At 43.9% G+C, this 18,772-nt stretch overlaps 1 protein-coding gene across 1 annotated transcript in view; it reads left to right on the top strand.

Moving 5' to 3' along the window:
- The first annotated feature begins 4,449 nt into the window (after window positions 1-4,449).
- LOC112252062 (nuclear factor 1 A-type) overlaps window positions 4,450-18,772 on the top strand; it is a 357,068-nt gene continuing 342,745 nt past the window's right edge. Inside the window, exon 1 of the mRNA XM_042322993.1 lies at window positions 4,450-5,010. Within this exon, the coding sequence (XP_042178927.1) occupies window positions 4,915-5,010 (96 nt within the window). The 5' untranslated portion in view covers window positions 4,450-4,914. The remainder of the gene's footprint in view (window positions 5,011-18,772) is intronic.

Raw genomic sequence — 18,772 nt, 5'->3', positions numbered from 1 at the left:
GCCAGTTTATAGAGTTGACTGGCTGTTTTCTACTGGCCCGTTTACAGAGTTGACTGACTGCTTTCTACTGGCCAGTTTATAGAGTTGACTGACTGCTTTCTACTGGCCAGTAAATAGAGTTGACTGGCTGCTTTCTATTGGCCAGTATATAGAGTTGACTGACTGCTTTCTACTGGCCAGTTTATAGAGTTGACTGGCTGCTTTCTACTGGCCAGTTTATAGAGTTGACTGGCTGTTTTCTACTGGCCACAGTTTATAGAGTTGACTGGCTGTTTTCTACTGGCCAGTTTATAGAGTTGACTGACTGCTTTCTGACTGGCCAGTTTATAGAGTTGACTGACTGCTTGACTGACTGCTTTCTACTGGCCAGTTTATAGAGTTGACTGGCTGTTTTCTACTGGCCCGTTTACAGAGTTGCCTGACTGCTTTCTACTGGCCAGTTTATAGAGTTGACTGGCTGTTTTCTACTGGCCAGTTTATAGAGTTGACTGGCTGTTTTCTACTGGCCCATTTACAGAGTTGACTGACTGCTTTCTACTGGCCCATTTACAGAGTTGACTGACTGCTTTCTACTGGCCAGTTTATAGAGTTGACTGAAAGCTTTCTACTGGCCAGTTTATAGAGTTGCCTGGCTGTTTGCTACTGGCCAGTTTATAGAGTTGACTGGCTGTTTTCTACTGGCCAGTTTATAGAGTTGACTGACTGCTTTCTACTGGCCCGTTTATAGAGTTGACTGGCTGTTTTCTACTGGCCCGTTTACAGAGTTGCCTGGCTGTTTTTCTACTGGCCAGTTTATAGAGTTGACTGACTGCTTTCTACTGGCCAGTTTATAGAGTTGACTGACTGCTTTCTACCGGCCAGTTTATAGAGTTGACTGACTGCTTTCTACTGGCCAGTTTATAGAGTTGACTGACTGCTTTCTACTGGCCAGTTTATAGAGTTGACTGACTGCTTTCTACTGGCCAGTTTATAGAGTTGACTGGCTGTTTTCTACTGGCCCGTTTACAGAGTTGACTGACTGCTTTCTACTGGCCAGTTTATAGAGTTGACTGACTGCTTTCTACTGGCCAGTAAAGTTGAGAGTTGACTGGCTGCTTTCTACTGGCCAGTATATAGAGTTGACTGACTGCTTTCTACTGGCCAGTTTATAGAGTTGACTGACTGCTTTCTACTGGCCCGTTTATAGAGTTGCTTTCTACTGGCCAGTTTATAGAGTTGACTGACTGCTCTCTACTGGCCAGTTTATAGAGTTGACTGACTGCTTTCTACTGGCCAGTTTATAGAGTTGACTGACTGCTTTCTACTGGCCAGTTTATAGAGTTGACTGGCTGTTTTCTACTGGCCCGTTTACAGAGTTGAGTTTATAGAGTTGACTGACTGCTTTCTACTGGCCAGTTTATAGAGTTGACTGACTGCTTTCTACTGGCCAGTAAATAGAGTTGACTGGCTGCTTTCTACTGGCCAGTATATAGAGTTGACTGACTGCTTTCTACTGGCCAGTTTATAGAGTTGACTGACTGCTTTCTACTGGCCAGTTTATAGAGTTGACTGACTGCTTTCTACTGGCCAGTTTATAGAGTTGACTGGCTGTTTTCTACTGGCCCGTTTACAGAGTTGACTGACTGCTTTCTACTGGCCAGTTTATAGAGTTGACTGAAAGCTTTCTACTGGCTAGTTTATAGAGTTGACTGGCTGTTTCCTACTGGCCCGTTTATAGAGTTGACTGGCTGTTTTCTACTGGCCAGTTTATAGAGTTGACTGGCTGTTTTCTACTGGCCAGTTTATAGAGTTGACTGGCTGTTTTCTACTGGCTAGTTTATAGAGTTGACTGGCTGTTTTCTACTGGCTAGTTTATAGAGTTGACTGGCTGTTTTCTTTCTGTAGCATTGTTTTAATATGCTCAAATGTTTTGAAAAAGTTTACTTCGTTCGCCAGTTTTTAATGGGAAATCATAGTTGCTCATATTGAAGAACAGCTCTTAATGGTAGACATTTTATTATTATATTTTTTGCTTTTAATCAATATTGCATTATGTAACATTCCAATTGAACTGTAATTACCATCTGCATATAACATTTTAGAATGTAATTTTAGCACATATCATGCATACCATTTGATAACATGTCACATTTATTCACCCCGGTGACAATCGTCAGTAGCAACCATATAGCAACTTAATGTCCATGTGGTCGTATTCTTAATGTAATATCAACTTTTATCAAACCTACACATAGAATCTTTAGATTTCTTTTTTTTGGTGGTGGTGGTGGGGGGGGGGTTAATTGATTCATTATTGTGACACAGGCCTGAAAGACTTTGTGTAAATATGTGCTGCAGACTAATAATTTGTGCCTTGTAATTTGCATTGTATGTGGTGATAGTGCAGACTGTAGAGGCTCTCTGGCCGCTGCTAACCTGGTGTACATTAAACGGCCCCTCGTTCGCCGTGTGACACAGCTTCTATCCCCAATCTCTCTCACACGAACACGCACAGAAACACACATAACCAATCCTGAACTTCCCACAGTTCTGGTCTTTGCAAACCTTCATCCATACTAAATGTAACAGAAAAATGACTTACATTGCCAACCAAGGTCAGCTATGTCAAATAAAAATAGTAGTGATTCCTTTAATTGAGATGATATAAACAATTATTCTTTCCTCTTGACTTTTAATAATAGAAACTGCACTGATGTCCAGAAAGTGTATTAAACTGAACTGATCCTTAAAAAGAGTAAAACAAAATAAAACAATTCTAATTGATGGTGAAAGTAGTCCGAGAACAAGGTCTCTGAAAGTCAAATGTTTATTGAGATAACATGTTGCACGTGAATATTTAGATTGTTGCCTCACTTTATTGTTGTGATTTCTTCATCCGAGACTACACACTTTTATTTAATAAGATACTTTTTTAAAGAATTCAAATTTATAAGGTTGAATCAGATTCTCAGATTCATACTTATAGTGTTTGTATCTCAGCCATTCTGAGAAAGGGAACATCTTCTCATATTTTATCGGGGAACAAAGTGTGCTAGAAAGTAAAAAAGAGTTCACAAGTGAAATTTAAGATGACCTACCTCCAAACCCATCAGCGGGGCCTTTGGTCTTCAGTGTACCTGTGCATTTCTACTCCCCTCCCCAAAGCGCTTGCCATATCTCTGGCTGAATCAAATTCCATAGCCGCTATGCTACAATGGGAGAACTGTTTGATGGGCGCTCTGTCTCCTCCTCCCTCCCCTGGTTCAGGTATTCCCCCTGACGAGGAACTTGAGCTTCAGAGAGCACTGGCCGGGCATCACCTCTTATAGCCCTCCAGCCCTGCTCAATGTACTTAAAGGAAAATTCCACACAAAAGCTATCTTTTGGTACTTGTTTCATTAGTCCATTGTTGATATAGTCTCAAAAATGTTTTGCATGTCAGCAATCAAGTTATCAAGATATATGTAACTTTCAAAATACAGAAATACAGCCGATATGATGCGTTTTGCATCATATGATGAGGATGCGTTTTGCATCATATGATGAGGATGCGTTTTGCGTCATATGATGAGGATGCGTTTTGCGTCATATGATGAGGATGCGTTTTGCGTCATATGATGAGGATGCGTTTTGCGTCATATGATGAGGATGCGTTTTGCGTCATATGATGAGGATGCGTTTTGCGTCATATGATTAGGATGCGTTTTGCATCATATGATGAGGATGCGTTTTGCGTCAAATGATGAGGATGCGTTTTGCGTCATATGATTAGGATGCGTTTTGCATCATATGATGAGGATGCGTTTTGCGTCATACCGGCTGTATTTCTGTATTTTGAAAGTTATGCATCTTGAAACTTGATTGCTGACTTGGAAAACATTTTGGGACTTTATCAGCAATACACTAATGAAACACATACCAGAAGATAGGAGTTGTTAAAGGAAACTACCAGAGAAAGTCATCTAACTTGGTGAACTGATTGTACTGCATGCAATGGTGAATATGGGCAATAATAAAGTGAGGTAGTCAAGTACAGGTTGTCAGTTTAAACATCAAAAATATAAATACAGAATATCTACTGTAGCCTAAACATACTCAAAATATTTTTTTTTTAAAGTTCAAAGTGCACCATTTGAAATACTTTGAAAAACTTTACACTCAAAGTAAAGTAGTTTGGTAACTTACTTATCCTCAATACAATTTTAAAAGGCGTGAAATGTCTTCTGGACAGCATTGCTACACACAGCCTTGAATTCCTCTACATAATGTCCAGAATTTGTCTACATAGAAAAATATATTACCAGAGTGTCAAGTAAGGCAGTCAGTAAAAGTGACCACCCGGTGTCCATTTTTTTGTGTAAGGGCTTTTGTGGATCCTTTGCTAAAAGATAGACATTTTGCCGGAGAGGGTAGGGGGGTGAAAAAACATTGCATGATAGTCTTTAAGCAGTTCCATCTGTCCAGCAGAAATGTCAGCCTAATAGCCTGTAGCGCTTCAGCCCACTGCCCTCACTCTCTCTCTACCTGACTCTGTCCTATTAAATCTCTCCACTCCTCCCAAAAAAAAGAGAGCAGAAAGTCAGGAAAATATAAGAACTTGTGCAGACCTAAGTCAACGGGCTAGTGGTGATGATGATGATGAAGAACAAGCCCTAATTAAAGAGGGAGAAAAAAAGGACCCCAGGCACTCAGTGATGTGGAAAAAAGGCTCATCATTCTGGTGTATTTTCTAAAGACGGCGCGCTCTCTGAGCAGATGACTGCCACTCACCTTGCCACGGGGTCTGCTTGAGATTGGTTCATTGTCAAGATTTTTTTTAAATTTTTTTTACCCATGATTCCATATGGTATGGAGCAGGCTACATGTTTCCCAACATGCCAGTGCGAATGTTTTCTCAATTAGGCGTCTTATCTCCGGTGAGTGCGCTAGCATCAGATGGAACTTGCTGACAGTGTAATGGCAGGCAAAACCACGGAAGGCTCCATCAAATGGCAGCTCTGCTACGACATCTCAGCCAGGACTTGGTGGATGGTAAGTTGGCAGCAACCAAAGCTGTTTTTTTTTCTTCTTCCTCCCTTCTTTTCCCCCTTTTTCTTCTTAAAAAACTCATTCCCCACCTCTTCTTTAGAGCCTTTAAAAAAAACAAAGATGTTTTCTGCGTCTTTTTTTGAAACTCCATTTTGAAACTTCACATTGAGTGGATTTTTAATGACTGTATTGTTTGTTTTTGTGTCTTGTCAATGTCACAGTCTTCTCTCTGTAGGAGCCTTGAGACTCAGGTCCCTTTTTGTTTTTTTTCTTGTCGTCTCAATTCAGGATGTCAAATCTGAAATATTGTCCTGCCAGCGATGTACTTATGTGTTCTTTTACAGTGTCCTGTTTTATAGAACATTAGTTTGGCTTCAGGAAAATAAATACCCATTTGTAGATGAAATATTCTCACTTTTTCACAAACAACAATTCATCTGCTGACATTCATTCCAACTTTTCTGCAGTGCACCGAGCAGTCAGTCCTTGCCATAAGTAAACCAACGTCCGCTTGTCTCATCTAATCGAGGAAGGTTCAGTGATGGCGTTAAAACAAGAAACAAAAAGGGACCGTTTCTGTCAGACCTCTGGTTTACACTGAGGCAGCAAGTTGTTTTTTTGCGTGGTGCTCCGGCTGCCTGCAGCCAAGCCGAGTGTGTGGAGCATCGCACTCCACTCCTGAGCTCTGACGCCGCGCCAGCAATTAAAGCACACAGAAGGGGAAAAAAGCCCCCATGAGCCGGACCCAGTGCCGGGGCAGATTAACTTGCTTGTTGTGGTCATAGAGGCCAGACAACCTTTGACATCCTTGTTGCTCCAGCAGCGATGGGGAGAGGTTAAACTAGACGGAGAAAACAAGACAAGTGGAGTTTGTAGACTGCTGAGAGATGTAGAGGGGCAGGGGGATTCACAATAGTCTATTGAGGCTAGCAGATACAAATGAGTTCAGTCGGCTGGATAAAAGGGCTTTGAAACTCCCAGCGCCCTATGTTCATTAAGGGATGACTCGTTAGCCTTGGCATCATTATATTACTATTATCTTAATTATTGCCAGCGTTATTGTTTTAATTATTTTTTGTAAGGGGAGTGTGATGGTGAGCACTGGTCCTTTTCTCAACGGCAGGTTCCTTGCCAGCTTGAATAAAAGAAGATAGTTGTATTCCCAGGAGACAATGGCTGTATTATTCCTCTGTAAGGAGACCATGAACTTCAGAATTCCAATCCGTTGGCCCCTGTCTCTCTCTCTCTCTCTCTCTCTCTCTCTCTCTCACCCCCTTCTCCCCTCACCCAGGCCACCTTGGCCACAGTGGCAGGCAGCAGGCTTCATGCCTGTGTGTAGGGAATTGATGAGGGGCTGAAGGAGAGAAACAGTAACTTTACTCTGCCTGTCCTTGTCCTTATGAGTAACAGAGTAAATGTTTTTAGACCTTTGCTACAGAGGGGACATGTTACAGAGGGGAACGAGATGGCTGGTGGTGGTACAGTGGTGGTTTTGTTTTTGTATGGCAGGGGGGGTAGTGGTGTGTGGGCATTCCTCACTGTCTGTTGCCCTCTCCCTCTATCTCTCTTTGGGACCATGGGGCTGAAGACTGGGTGTGCGGAAATGTTGTCCAGTCAATGGACTGAGTTGACTTGATTTTTTTGAGCAATCTTTTGATACTTTTTAAACGTTTATCCTTCTAAAAGAGCATGTAGCTTTCAGTTGGTCTCTTGTAAGTGTTCTTTCATTTTTTTAAAAAGTTGCCTCGTGAGATATGGTAGTTGTATATCTATTTCTGAATGAAATGTGTATCCCAGCCTTGCACTGTGGATTGTCAAGGAGATTTTGTGAACTGTACTTATACACTGTAATAACTCTGTATTGTGTGTAAAGCAGTGGAATTACTGAAGAGCTTTTAAATTCATTTAGTTATCATAGTCAATAGACATTTGTCAATAGATAAGCTGGTGCTGAATCTGTTGTCTTCTGTACAATAAATAAATGGATGTTTTGACGGTGTAATTCTATAAAACACAATGTACTGTCAGTGCTGCTTATTAAGTGAATGTTTAATGATATTGCAATTCATTCTTTATTTGCTCAGATTGGAATTTAATTTCTAGGTTTCTATTAAAAAAGGTTTATACACAACAACATTTGAAATGTTCTGTTTTTTAGTAACCTAGTTGGCAAAATCACTATCTTGTGGCCATACAAAAACATTGCCTTAAAAATGAGAAATGTTATATGCAATATAGCTGTTCGACCCAGGAAACCGAGATTAACTTTATTCAAATTGATTATGTTCCTATTATTAAGTAATATACTTACAATGACATGGTTATTATGGGGATATTTTACACTGTTTGGTGGAGGCTGTTTTTGTTAATTACCATTGATGACATTCCATGTGCTCCCATTCACTTTAATTTCACTGGAGGTTAAATTGGCTTACAGCGGAAAGAGGATTATATGCTTCATTTCAAAAGGACAGTTCTAGTAGTTACTTCAGATTAGCACAGATAGTGACTCCTGTCAGTACACTCCACATTTGATTTCTTTAAATGTGGAATTCGTACATTTTTATTTGAGCTGAAATGTTTTCTATTTGGCATTCATATTTTATTGAAGACAGCCCTACCATTATCAGTTCCTGTGTTCTTCAGAATAATTCAAATATATAGAATTATATACATATAGAATTACATACATATAGAATTATATACATATAGAATTGCTTCAAGCTTCGCCACATTATTACCATTGCAAAAACATGCCTTGTAATTGAAAGGACGCAACCCTCATTGTAAATATATCTTGACAGATTGGTCAGAGTTTTTAAATGTTTATTGTTGAAAAGTCCACATTTTCTAAAACGTTATTAAGAAAGAAGTGTCATACTAAACAGTATATTCTTTCCCTATTAGTAATGAATTGAGCTTTGTTTTCTAGCTTTGTCAGTTATCTGGCAGTTACCACATCATCTGCTGTATGTTTTGTGTGAGCTGTTCTATATTATTTACTGTTCATTCTAGGGAGCATTTTACCTCTGGTGTGGCTGTGGTTTCTACACATTCTAGGGAGCATTTTACCTCTGGTTTTGCTGTGATTTCTACACATTCTAGGGAGTATTTTACCTCTGGTATGGCTGGGTTTTCTACACATTCTAGGGAGCATTTTACCTCTGGTATGGCTGGGTTTTCTACACATTCTAGGGAGCATTTTACCTCTGGTATGGCTGTGGTTTCAACACATTCTAGGGAGCATTTTACCTCTGGTATTGCTGGGTTTTCTACACATTTTAGGGAGCATTTTACCTCTGGTATTGCTGGGTTTTCTACACATTTGTCACCGTCCCGTTAAATACAGGGGATATAGAAACCATTCTCCACTTATTTTTAAATGACTACACTAGCATGATGAGTGGCGCAGCAGTCTAAGGCACTGCATCTCAGTGCTAGACTGTCACTACAGACCCTGGTTTGATTCCATGCTGAATCACAATCGGCTGTGATTGGGCATCCCATAGGACGGTGCACAATTGGCCCAGAATCGTCCGGGTTAGGGTAGTGTTTGGCCCAGAATCGTCTGGGTTAGGGGAGGGTTTGGCCCAGAATCGTCTGGGTTAGGGGAGGGTTTGGCCCAGAATCGTCTGGGTTAGGGAAGGGTTTGGCCCAGAATCGTCCAGGTTAGGGGAGGTTTTGGCCCAGAATCGTCTGGGTTAGGGGAGGGTTTGGCCCAGAATCGTCTGTGTTAGGGAAGAGTTTGGCTGTCATTGTAAGTAAGAATTGGTTCTTAACTGACTTGCCTAGTTAAATAACGGGTGAAATCAAAAAAAGATTCACCGATTTTAACGCGTACATTAAAAAAACAAAAAACATCTTGTACAGCTTGTTTATTTGAAATGCATTTCCCAAAATAAAAGTTACGACATCCTATTTTAGTGGACCATCTTGTAGATTAATTTATACTTCATGAATTTTATCATTGCAAAATTTTTGCAGAAATGGGCTTTCATGATGAGCAGTTGAAATACACATCAGCATTGAGTGCTCCCTGGCTTTAGTCAGTTGTGATCGAGCTGCACTGTAGGTTTGCTATCTTTTGTAGTCTGTGCACTTACCCTTCTGTGTGCCTACTTTTCTACCTACCTTGCTTGCGTTCATCTTTCCTCATACTTCACGCAACGGTCTATTTGCATTTTTGTAATTAGCAAGTTTCTCTACCTTGACATTTATTGAGTAACCGTTCCTGTTTCAAATTATAAAAAAATAGTCCACAATTTTTTTCCGATTTTCAAGCACCAGTAGCAGGCGTCAAAGTATCACCTCTTTCTGACATGTGGGTGGATATTTTTCTATTTTCCATGTACCCTATATTTAAAGTGTTACTCATCGTTTAGTCTTTTGAGAGGTGGCGGGGGGCTGGGGCTCCCGTGCAGTGGCTGTGTCAGGTCTCTCTGTATGTTTTAAAGGTATCCAGTCGCCACTGTAAATAACCCTGCTTATGCCTGGGCTCTGGGGGCTGCGACCCAGCAGCCCGTTAACAATGTGCTCATGTCATATTCCACCACCGGAGGGGATAATGAGATTTCAACTGCACTACAAGTGTCGCTCCTATAATCCACTTGTTAGTGAGTAGACACCCCCCCCTCCCCATCAGGCAAATGTGCACCGTGCGCGTGTGTACAGTATCCGTTCCTACTGTTAAGTGTTAGTGGGCATATGAATGTGAGAGCCAGTGTCGGAGAAAGAGAGGGAGGGGGTATGGCGTGAGGGTATAAAATAATTACCATACAGATATTTAACACTACCCCCAACGCCCTCCCTAACCCTGCTTCAACTAGGGCTTGATTTTGGCAGGAGATCACCGGAGCGGAGTACCGTCATCTCAAATGTTCTACTGCTCGAGTTTCTGCACCTCTTCTAGTATATTAGCTCAAAGTATTGGGGAGTTTCTGCACCTCTTCTAGTATATAAGCTCAAAGTATTGTGGAGTTTCTGCACCTCTTCTAGTATATAAGCTCAAAGTATTGGAGAGTTTTTGCACCTCTTCTAGTATATTAGCTCAAAAGTATTGTGGAGTTTCTGCACCTCTTATAGATTATTAGCTCAAAAGTATTGGGGAGTTTCTGCACCTAAATATAAACAGCACCGGTACCGATTTCAGTCAAGCTGTAACGGTTCTCTTGTGGTGAAGGAGAGTCGGACCAAAATGCAGCATGTTAATTTAATAAAGGAAAACCTATACATGAAAAACTACCAAAATAATGAAAATGTGAAAACCAAAACAGTCCTATCTGGTGCAAACACTCACACCCTGACCAACCAAAACATAGAAACATACAAAGTAAACTATGGTCAGGGTGTGACAGTACCCCCCCCCCCCAAGGTGCGGACTCCGGCTGCAAAACCTGAACCTATCGGGGAGGGTCTGGGTGGGCATCTGTCCGCGGTGGCGGCTCTGGTGCTGGACGTGGCCCCCACTTCACCGTAGTCTTAGTCCCCCACCTTGTCCGCTTCCGTGACCTCCTAGCCACGGCAACCCTACTTAATAACACGGGACAGAGGGGCAGCTCGGGACAGAGGGGCTCTTCAGACTCCGGCAGCACAGCAGAGGAGGAAGGCTCTGGCAGATCCTGGCTGACTGGCGGATCTGGAAGAGTCTGGCGGATCTGGAAGAGTCTGGCAGACTGGTGGATCTGGAAGAGTCTGGCAGACTGGCGGATCTAGAAGAGTCTGGCAGACTGGCAGATCTAGAAGAGTCTGGCCGACTGACAGATCTAGAAGAGTCTGGCCGACTGACAGATCTAGAAGAGTCTGGCTGACTGGCAGATCTGGAAGAGTCTGGCTGACTGGCGGATCTGGAAGAGTCTGGCGGATCTGGAAGAGTCTGGCTGACTGGCGGATCTGGAAGAGTCTGGCTGACTGGCGGATCCTGGCAGATCTGGAAGAGTCTGGCTGACTGGCGGATCTGGAAGAGTCTGGCGGATCTGGAAGAGTCTGGCTGACTGGCGGATCTGGAAGAGTCTGGCTGACTGGCGGATCTGGAAGAGTCTGGCTGACTGGCAGATCCTGGCAGACTGACGGCTCTGGCTGCTCCATGCTGACTGGCGGCTCTGGCTGCTCCATGCTGACTGGCGGCTCTGGCTGCTCCATGCAGACTGGCGGCTCTGGCTGCTCCATGCAGACTGGCGGCTCTGGCTGCTCCATGCAGACTGGCGGCTCTGGCTGCTCCATGCAGACTGACAGCTCTGGCTGCTCCATGCAGACTGGCAGCTCCTTGCAGACTGGCAGCTCCATGAAGACTGACAGCTCTGGCTGTTCCATGAAGACTGGCAGCTCTGGCTGCTCCATGCCGACTGGCAGCTCTGGCTGCTCCAAACAGGCAGGAGACTCTGGCAACGCTGTAGAGGCGGAAGGCTCTGGCAGCGCTAAACAGGCGGGAGACTCCAGCAGCGCAGGAGAGGAGGAAGGCTCTGGCAGCGCTGGAGAGGCGAGGCGCACTGTAGGCCTGATGCGTGGTTCTGGCACTGGTGGTACTGGGCTGAGGACACGCACAGGAAGCCTGGTGCGGGGAGCTGCTACCGGAGGGCTGGGGTGTGGAGGTGGTCCTGGATAGACCGGACCGTGCAGGCGCACTGGAGCTCTTGAGCACCGAGCCTGCCCAACCTTACCTGGTTGAATACTCCCAGTCGCTCTGCCAGTGCGGCAAGGTGGAATAGCCCACACTGGGCTATGCAGGCGAACCGGGGACACCGTGCGCAAGGCTGGTGCCATGTAAGCCGGCCCAAGGAGACGCACTGGGGACCAGATGCGTAGAGCCGGCTTCATGGCATTTGGCTCGACGCTCAATCTAGCCCGGCCGACACGCGGAGCTGGAATATACCGCACCGGGCTATGCACCCCCACTGGGGACACCGTGCGCACCACTGCATAACACGGTGCCTGCCCGGTCTCTCTAGCCCCCCGGTAACCACAGGAAGTTGGCGCAGGTCTCCTACCTAGCATCGCCATGCTCCCTGTGAGCTCCCCCCCAAGAAATTTTTGGGGCTGACTCTCGGGCTTCCATCCGCTTCGCCGTGCTACCTCCTCATACCTGCGCCTCTCAGCTTTTGCCGCCTCCAGTTCTTCTTTGGGGCGGCGATATTCTCCAGGCTGAGCCCAGGGTCCTTCACCGTCCAGTTCGTCCTCCCATGTCCATTCCTTCTCTTGCTGCACCTTGGGGCGGCTACACTCCCCTGGTTTAGCCCAGGGTCCTCTCCCGTCGAGGATTTCCTCCCAAGTCCAGAAATTCTTGTCACGCTGCTCCTGCTGCTGTTGTTGCCTGTTACCATGCCGCTTGGTCCTGTTAAGGTGGGTGATTCTGTAACGGTTCTCTTGTGGTGAAGGAGAGTCGGACCAAAATGCAGCATTGTGATGATTCATGTTAATTTAATAAAGGAAAACCTATACATGAAAAACTACCAAAATAATGAGAACGTGAAAACCGAAACAGTCCTATCTGGTGCAAATACAGAGGAACAATCACCCACAAACACACAGTGAAACCCAGGCTACCTAAATATGGTTCCCAATCAGAGACAATGACTAACACCTGCCTCTGATTGAGAACCATATCAGGCCAGACATAGAAATAGACAAACTAGACATGTAACATAGAATGCCCACTTAGCTCACACCCTGACCAACCAAAACATAGAAACATACAAAGTAAACTATGGTCAGGGTGTGACACAAGCACTGGCTGTCATTGTAGTTTGGAGTGAAAAAACAACAATCTGCCCCGAAGAACATCAACTCTGTTGAGTACTTATGTCAGTAGATGTTTTTCATAATTGGTGTTGATGATTTTATTGTCTAATTGCAGTTGTTTATTCAGGAATCAAATTATTCAATTGAATTGCTCTCTTGGAGCAACAAGGTTCAAACCCTGATTGGTCAACTTGATGAATCAGGGCTTTGTGTCTGTAACGATTCAGCGGCATTGTGCTCCCTTGTTGCCTTCGTATTCCGTGCGAGGTCATGTTCATTAGCCAGCCCTCACGTTTATCTGATGACCTGGCACCCAGATTAAGGTTAAGTCCAAATCTGCCCAAACGATTGTAGATTGTGTAGATTGTGATTTGATTTGTCTCTGGTAGATAAAAAAAAAAGATAATGTGTCCACATTGGTTGTGACTGCGTCTCATAGTTGACGAAAGGACTTCAGCATTGTTGCAGAAGTGAACCAGTTTGAGGTTTTAAATGTCGGCTTTATGCTCCATTGACAAAATAGATTAACGTCCATGTTGCTTTGCTCCACACACTCAGTGGTCGATAATCAGTTTTCATCATTTTAGCGTCTCAATTTGTCACGCTAATCTACCGTTCCACCATGTAACCGTCACAAAAGGACATGAAAACTTCAGAATGTTTGGGCCACATTCCTGCTACTAGTGTGTTGCCCGTGTGTTGGAGTTACAGTGTTAGTGTCATATTGTGCGGAAGATGTTTCCAATTTGGTCTCTGCCATGGACTAGCGAGACGTGATTAGAGAGGAGGAAATTGGAGGATTAAAATTGTCTGCTTGAACTTCCTGAACACTTGGTTGAACACTGCATGCTTGCTTGCTCTCTCTCTCTCTGTTTCTCTGTCTCTCTCCTCTCTATCTCTCTCTGTCTCTTTCTCTTTCGCTCGCTTTCTCTGTCTCTCTCGCTCTCTGTCTCTCTGTGTCTGCCTGAGCAGCTGTACACCATAGGCCCTACAGCTTGGGAGGTAAGTGTCTACTGGTTCATAGTAGTGTGTGTGTGTGTGTGTGTGTGTGTGTGTGTGTGTGTGTGTGTGTGTGTGTGTGTGTGTGTGTGTGTGTGTGTGTGTGTGTGTGTGTGTGTGTGTGTGTGCGCCCACCGGTGTTGCACAGTGTGTACTAGCTCCTAGTGCGTCAGGCTGTCAGCTGGGTCTGTACCAACGACCTGGGATCCTCTGACCTTATGACCACAGAAACATGACTAATGGTGTTAGTCCTTTGTCCTCTAGGATGGGACATGTCTATGATATTTAATGGAAACTTCCCTTATTGTTTTTTCAAAATTCAGACTGAGCGACAACTGTTTACTTTTGTTGCCGTTATATATTGTTGCAAATATAATGTAGATACACTACACTGTAGATATACACTGTAGATACACACTGTAGATCCACTACACTGTAGATACACACTGTAGATCCACTATACTGTAGATACACACTGTAGATACACACTGTAGATACACACTGTAGATCCACTACACTGTAGATACACACTGTAGATCCACTACACTGTAGATACACACTGTAGATCCACTACACTGTAGATACACACTGTAGATCCACTACACTGTAGATACACACTGTAGATCCACTACACTGTAGATACACACTGTAGATCCACTACACTGTAGATACACACTGTAGATCCACTACACTGTAGATACACACTGTAGATACACACTGTAGTAGATACACTGTAGATACACACTGTAGATCCACTACACTGTAGATACACACTGTAGATCCACTACACTGTAGATACACACTGTAGATACACACTGTAGATACACACTGTAGATCCACTACAATGTAGATACACACTGTAGATCCACTACACTGTAGATACACACTGTAGATCCACTATACTGTAGATACACACTGTAGATCCACTACACTGTAGATACACACTGTAGATCCACTACACTGTAGATACACACTGTAGATCCACTACACTGTAGATACACACTGTAGATCCACTACACTGTAGATACACACTGTAGATCCACTACACTGTAGATACACACTGTAGATCCACTACACTGTAGATACACACTGTAGATCCACTACACTGTAGATACACACTGTAGATACACTACACTGTAGATACACACTGTAGATACACTACACTGTAGATACACACTGTAGATACACTACACTGTAGATACACACTGTAGATACACTACACTGTAGATACACACTGTAGATACACTACACTGTAGATACACACTGTAGATCCACTACACTGTAGATACACACTGTAGATCCACTACACTGTAGATACACACTGTAGATCCACTACACTGTAGATACACACTGTAGATCCACTACACTGTAGATACACACTGTAGATACACACTGTAGATACACACTGTAGATCCACTACACTGTAGATACACACTGTAGATCCACTACACTGTAGATACACACTGTAGATACACACTGTAGATCACTATACTGTAGATACACACTGTAGATCCACTACACTGTAGATACACACTGTAGATCCACTACACTGTAGATACACACTGTAGATACACACTGTAGATCCACTACTGTAGATACACACTGTAGATCCACTACACTGTAGATACACACTGTAGATCCACTACACTGCAGATACACACTGTAGATCCACTACACTGTAGATACACACTGTAGATCCACTACACTGTAGATACACACTGTAGATCCACTACACTGTAGATACACACTGTAGATACACACTGTAGATACACACTGTAGATCCACTACAATGTAGATACACACTGTAGATCCACTACACTGTAGATACACACTGTAGATCCACTACACTGTAGATACACACTGTAGATCCACTATACTGTAGATACACACTGTAGATACACACTGTAGATACACACTGTAGATCCACTACACTGTACACTGTAGATACACACTGTAGATCCACTATACTGTAGATACACACTGTAGATCCACTACACTGTAGATACACACTGTAGATCCACTACACTGCAGATACACACTGTAGATCCACTACACTGTAGATACACACTGTAGATCCACTACACTGTAGATACACACTGTAGATCCACTACACTGTAGATACACACTGTAGATACACACTGTAGATCCACTACACTGTAGATACACACTGTAGATACACTACACTGTAGATACACACTGTAGATACACTACACTGTAGATACACACTGTAGATCCACTATACTGTAGATACACACTGTAGATCCACTATACTGTAGATACACACTGTAGATCCACTACACTGTAGATACACACTGTAGATACACTATACTGTAGATACACACTGTAGATACACTACACTGTAGATACACACTGTAGATACACTACACTGTAGATACACACTGTAGATACACTACACTGTAGATACACACTGTAGATCCACTACACTGTAGATACACACTGTAGATACACTATACTGTAGATACACACTGTAGATACACTATACTGTAGATACACACTGTAGATACACTATACTGTACATACACACTGTAGATCCACTACACTGTAGATACACACTGTAGATACACTACACTGTAGATACACACTGTAGATCCACTACACTGTAGATACACACTGTAGATACACTATACTGTAGATACACTATACTGTAGATACACACTGTAGATCCATTATACTGTAGATACACACTGTAGATCCACTATACTGTAGATACACACTGTAGATCCACTATACTGTAGATACACCATACACTGTGTGGTATCATTTCAGGTCTTGGTGAAATTAGCTTATCTTTGTTGTTCTACCAGTGGTATGTGCACGTTGAGGAGTTGTATTTCCTTTGAATGGATGGGGTTTATGGTGGAGGGGGTTTAGGATGGAAGGGGTTAGGATGGAGGAGGTTTAGGATGGAGGGGTTTAGGATGGAGGGGTTTAGCATGGAGGGGGTTTAGGATGGAGGGGGTTTAGGATGGAGGAGGTTTAGGATGGAGGGGGTTTAGGATGGAGGAGGTTTAGGATGGAGGAGGTTTAGGATGGAGGGGGTTTAGGATGGAGGGGGTTAGCATGGAGGGGGTTTAGGATGGAGGGGGTTTAGAATGGAGGGGGTTTAGGATGGAGGGGGTTTAGGTAGGAAGGGGTTTAGGATGGAGGAGGTTTAGGATGGAGGATTTAGGATTGAGGGGGTTTAGGATTGAGGGGGTTTAGAATGGAGGGGGTTTAGGATGGAGGGGGTTAGCATGGAGGGGGTATAGAATGGAGGGGTTTAGGATGGAGGGGTTTAGGATGGAGGGGGTTTAGGTAGGAAGGGGTTTAGGATGGAGGAGGTTTAGGATGGAGGGGTTTAGCATGGAGGGGTTTAGGATGGAGGGGGTTTAGCATGGAGGGGTTTAGCATGGAGGGGGTTTAGAATGGAGGGGGTTAGGATGGGCGGGGTTTAGGATGGAGGGGGTTTAGGATAGAGGGGGTTTAGGATGAGGGGGTTTAGGATGGAGGAGGTTTAGGATGGAGGAGGTTTAGGATGGATGTTTAGGATGGAAGGGGTTTAGGATGGAGGAGGTAAGGGGTTTAGGATGGGGGTTAGGATGGAGGGGGTTAGGATGGAGTAGGTTTAGGATGGAAGGGGTTTAGGATGGAAGGGGTTTAGGATGGAGGAGGTAAGGGTTTAGGATGGAGGGGGTTTAGGATGGAGGGGTTTAGGATGGAGGGGGTTAGGATGGAGGAGGTTTAGGATGGAGGGGGTTTAGGATGGAGGGGTTTAGGTAGGAAGGGGTTTAGGATGGAGGAGGTTTAGCATGGAGGGGTTTAGCATGGAGGGGTTTAGGATGGAGGGGTTTAGCATGGAGGGGTTTAGAATGGAGGGGGTTAGGATGGGCGGGGTTTAGGATGGAGGGGGTTTAGGATAGAGGGGTTTAGGATGGAGGGGTTTAGGATGGAGGAGGTTTAGGATGGAGGAGGTTTAGGATGGATGTTTAGGATGGAAGGGGGGTTTAGGATGGGGGGTTAGGATGGAGGGGTTAGGATGGAGTAGGTTTAGGATGGAAGGGGTTTAGGATGGAAGGGGTTTAGGATGGAGGGGGTTAGGATGGAGGAGGTTTAGGATGGAGGGGGTTTAGGATGGAGGGGGTTAGGATGGAGGAGGTAAGGGGTTTAGGATGGAGTGGGTTTAGAATGGAGGGGTTTAGGATGGAACGGGTTTAGGATGGAGGAGGTAAGGGGTTTAGGATGGAGGGGGTTTAGGATGGAGGGGGTTTAGGATGGAGGAGGTTTAGGATGGGAGGGGTTTAGGATGGAAGGGGGTTTAGGAGCTACGGCTTCTTTTTGCAATATTGTAGTGGAACATTCTGAATGACTTAAGCAAAAGGCCGTAATATCCGTTCATATCTCGTGTCTTAGGCACAAAAACATGCCGTGGGGTGTTTTTGCTTTCTTTTTGTTGCAATGTTATATCTGAGGAGAAAGACCATAGGAGACTTGGAATAGTTCCCTCAGACGTTCCACAGTACTTCTTCTTTTGCTACATTTAGATGATGATTATTTATGGTAATATTAATGAGTAGTCAGTCTCAGGCAATTCACAGCCCCAATGGCCATCTGCATGTGACGATGTTCTTGGGTGCAGATGAATGTTAATGAGGCTTAGTGGAGGGCTCTCATTTGGCACCTGGTGATGTTGTGAACAGGAGAGGAGCAGGAAGGAGAAACTCAGCTTTGGGTCGAGTCTGTGTGTGAAAATAGACAAGAACTGAGGATGACACGTTTGGGATTCAGTCCAGGCTATTTTAAATTGAAAAACAACAAACCATTCTTGCCTGATTTGATCTAAATGTTTATTTTGTCATTTCTTTTAGGTTATTAGTCGTATGTGTCTGAATAATGTTATTTTATTCAGACAAATGTCTTCTTCTCTCTCTATCACCATCTTTCCTCCTCTTCTCTCTCTATCCCAATCTTCCTCTCTGTCTCCCCCTCTTCTCTCTCTCTCCCTCTCTCTCTCTCTCTTTCTCTATCCCAATCT

The sequence above is a fragment of the Oncorhynchus tshawytscha genome, linkage group LG06 (genome assembly GCF_018296145.1).
Source record: "Oncorhynchus tshawytscha isolate Ot180627B linkage group LG06, Otsh_v2.0, whole genome shotgun sequence".
NCBI classification, from domain to species: domain Eukaryota; kingdom Metazoa; phylum Chordata; class Actinopteri; order Salmoniformes; family Salmonidae; genus Oncorhynchus; species Oncorhynchus tshawytscha.
This window is presented reverse-complemented; position numbering and strand designations above follow the sequence as displayed.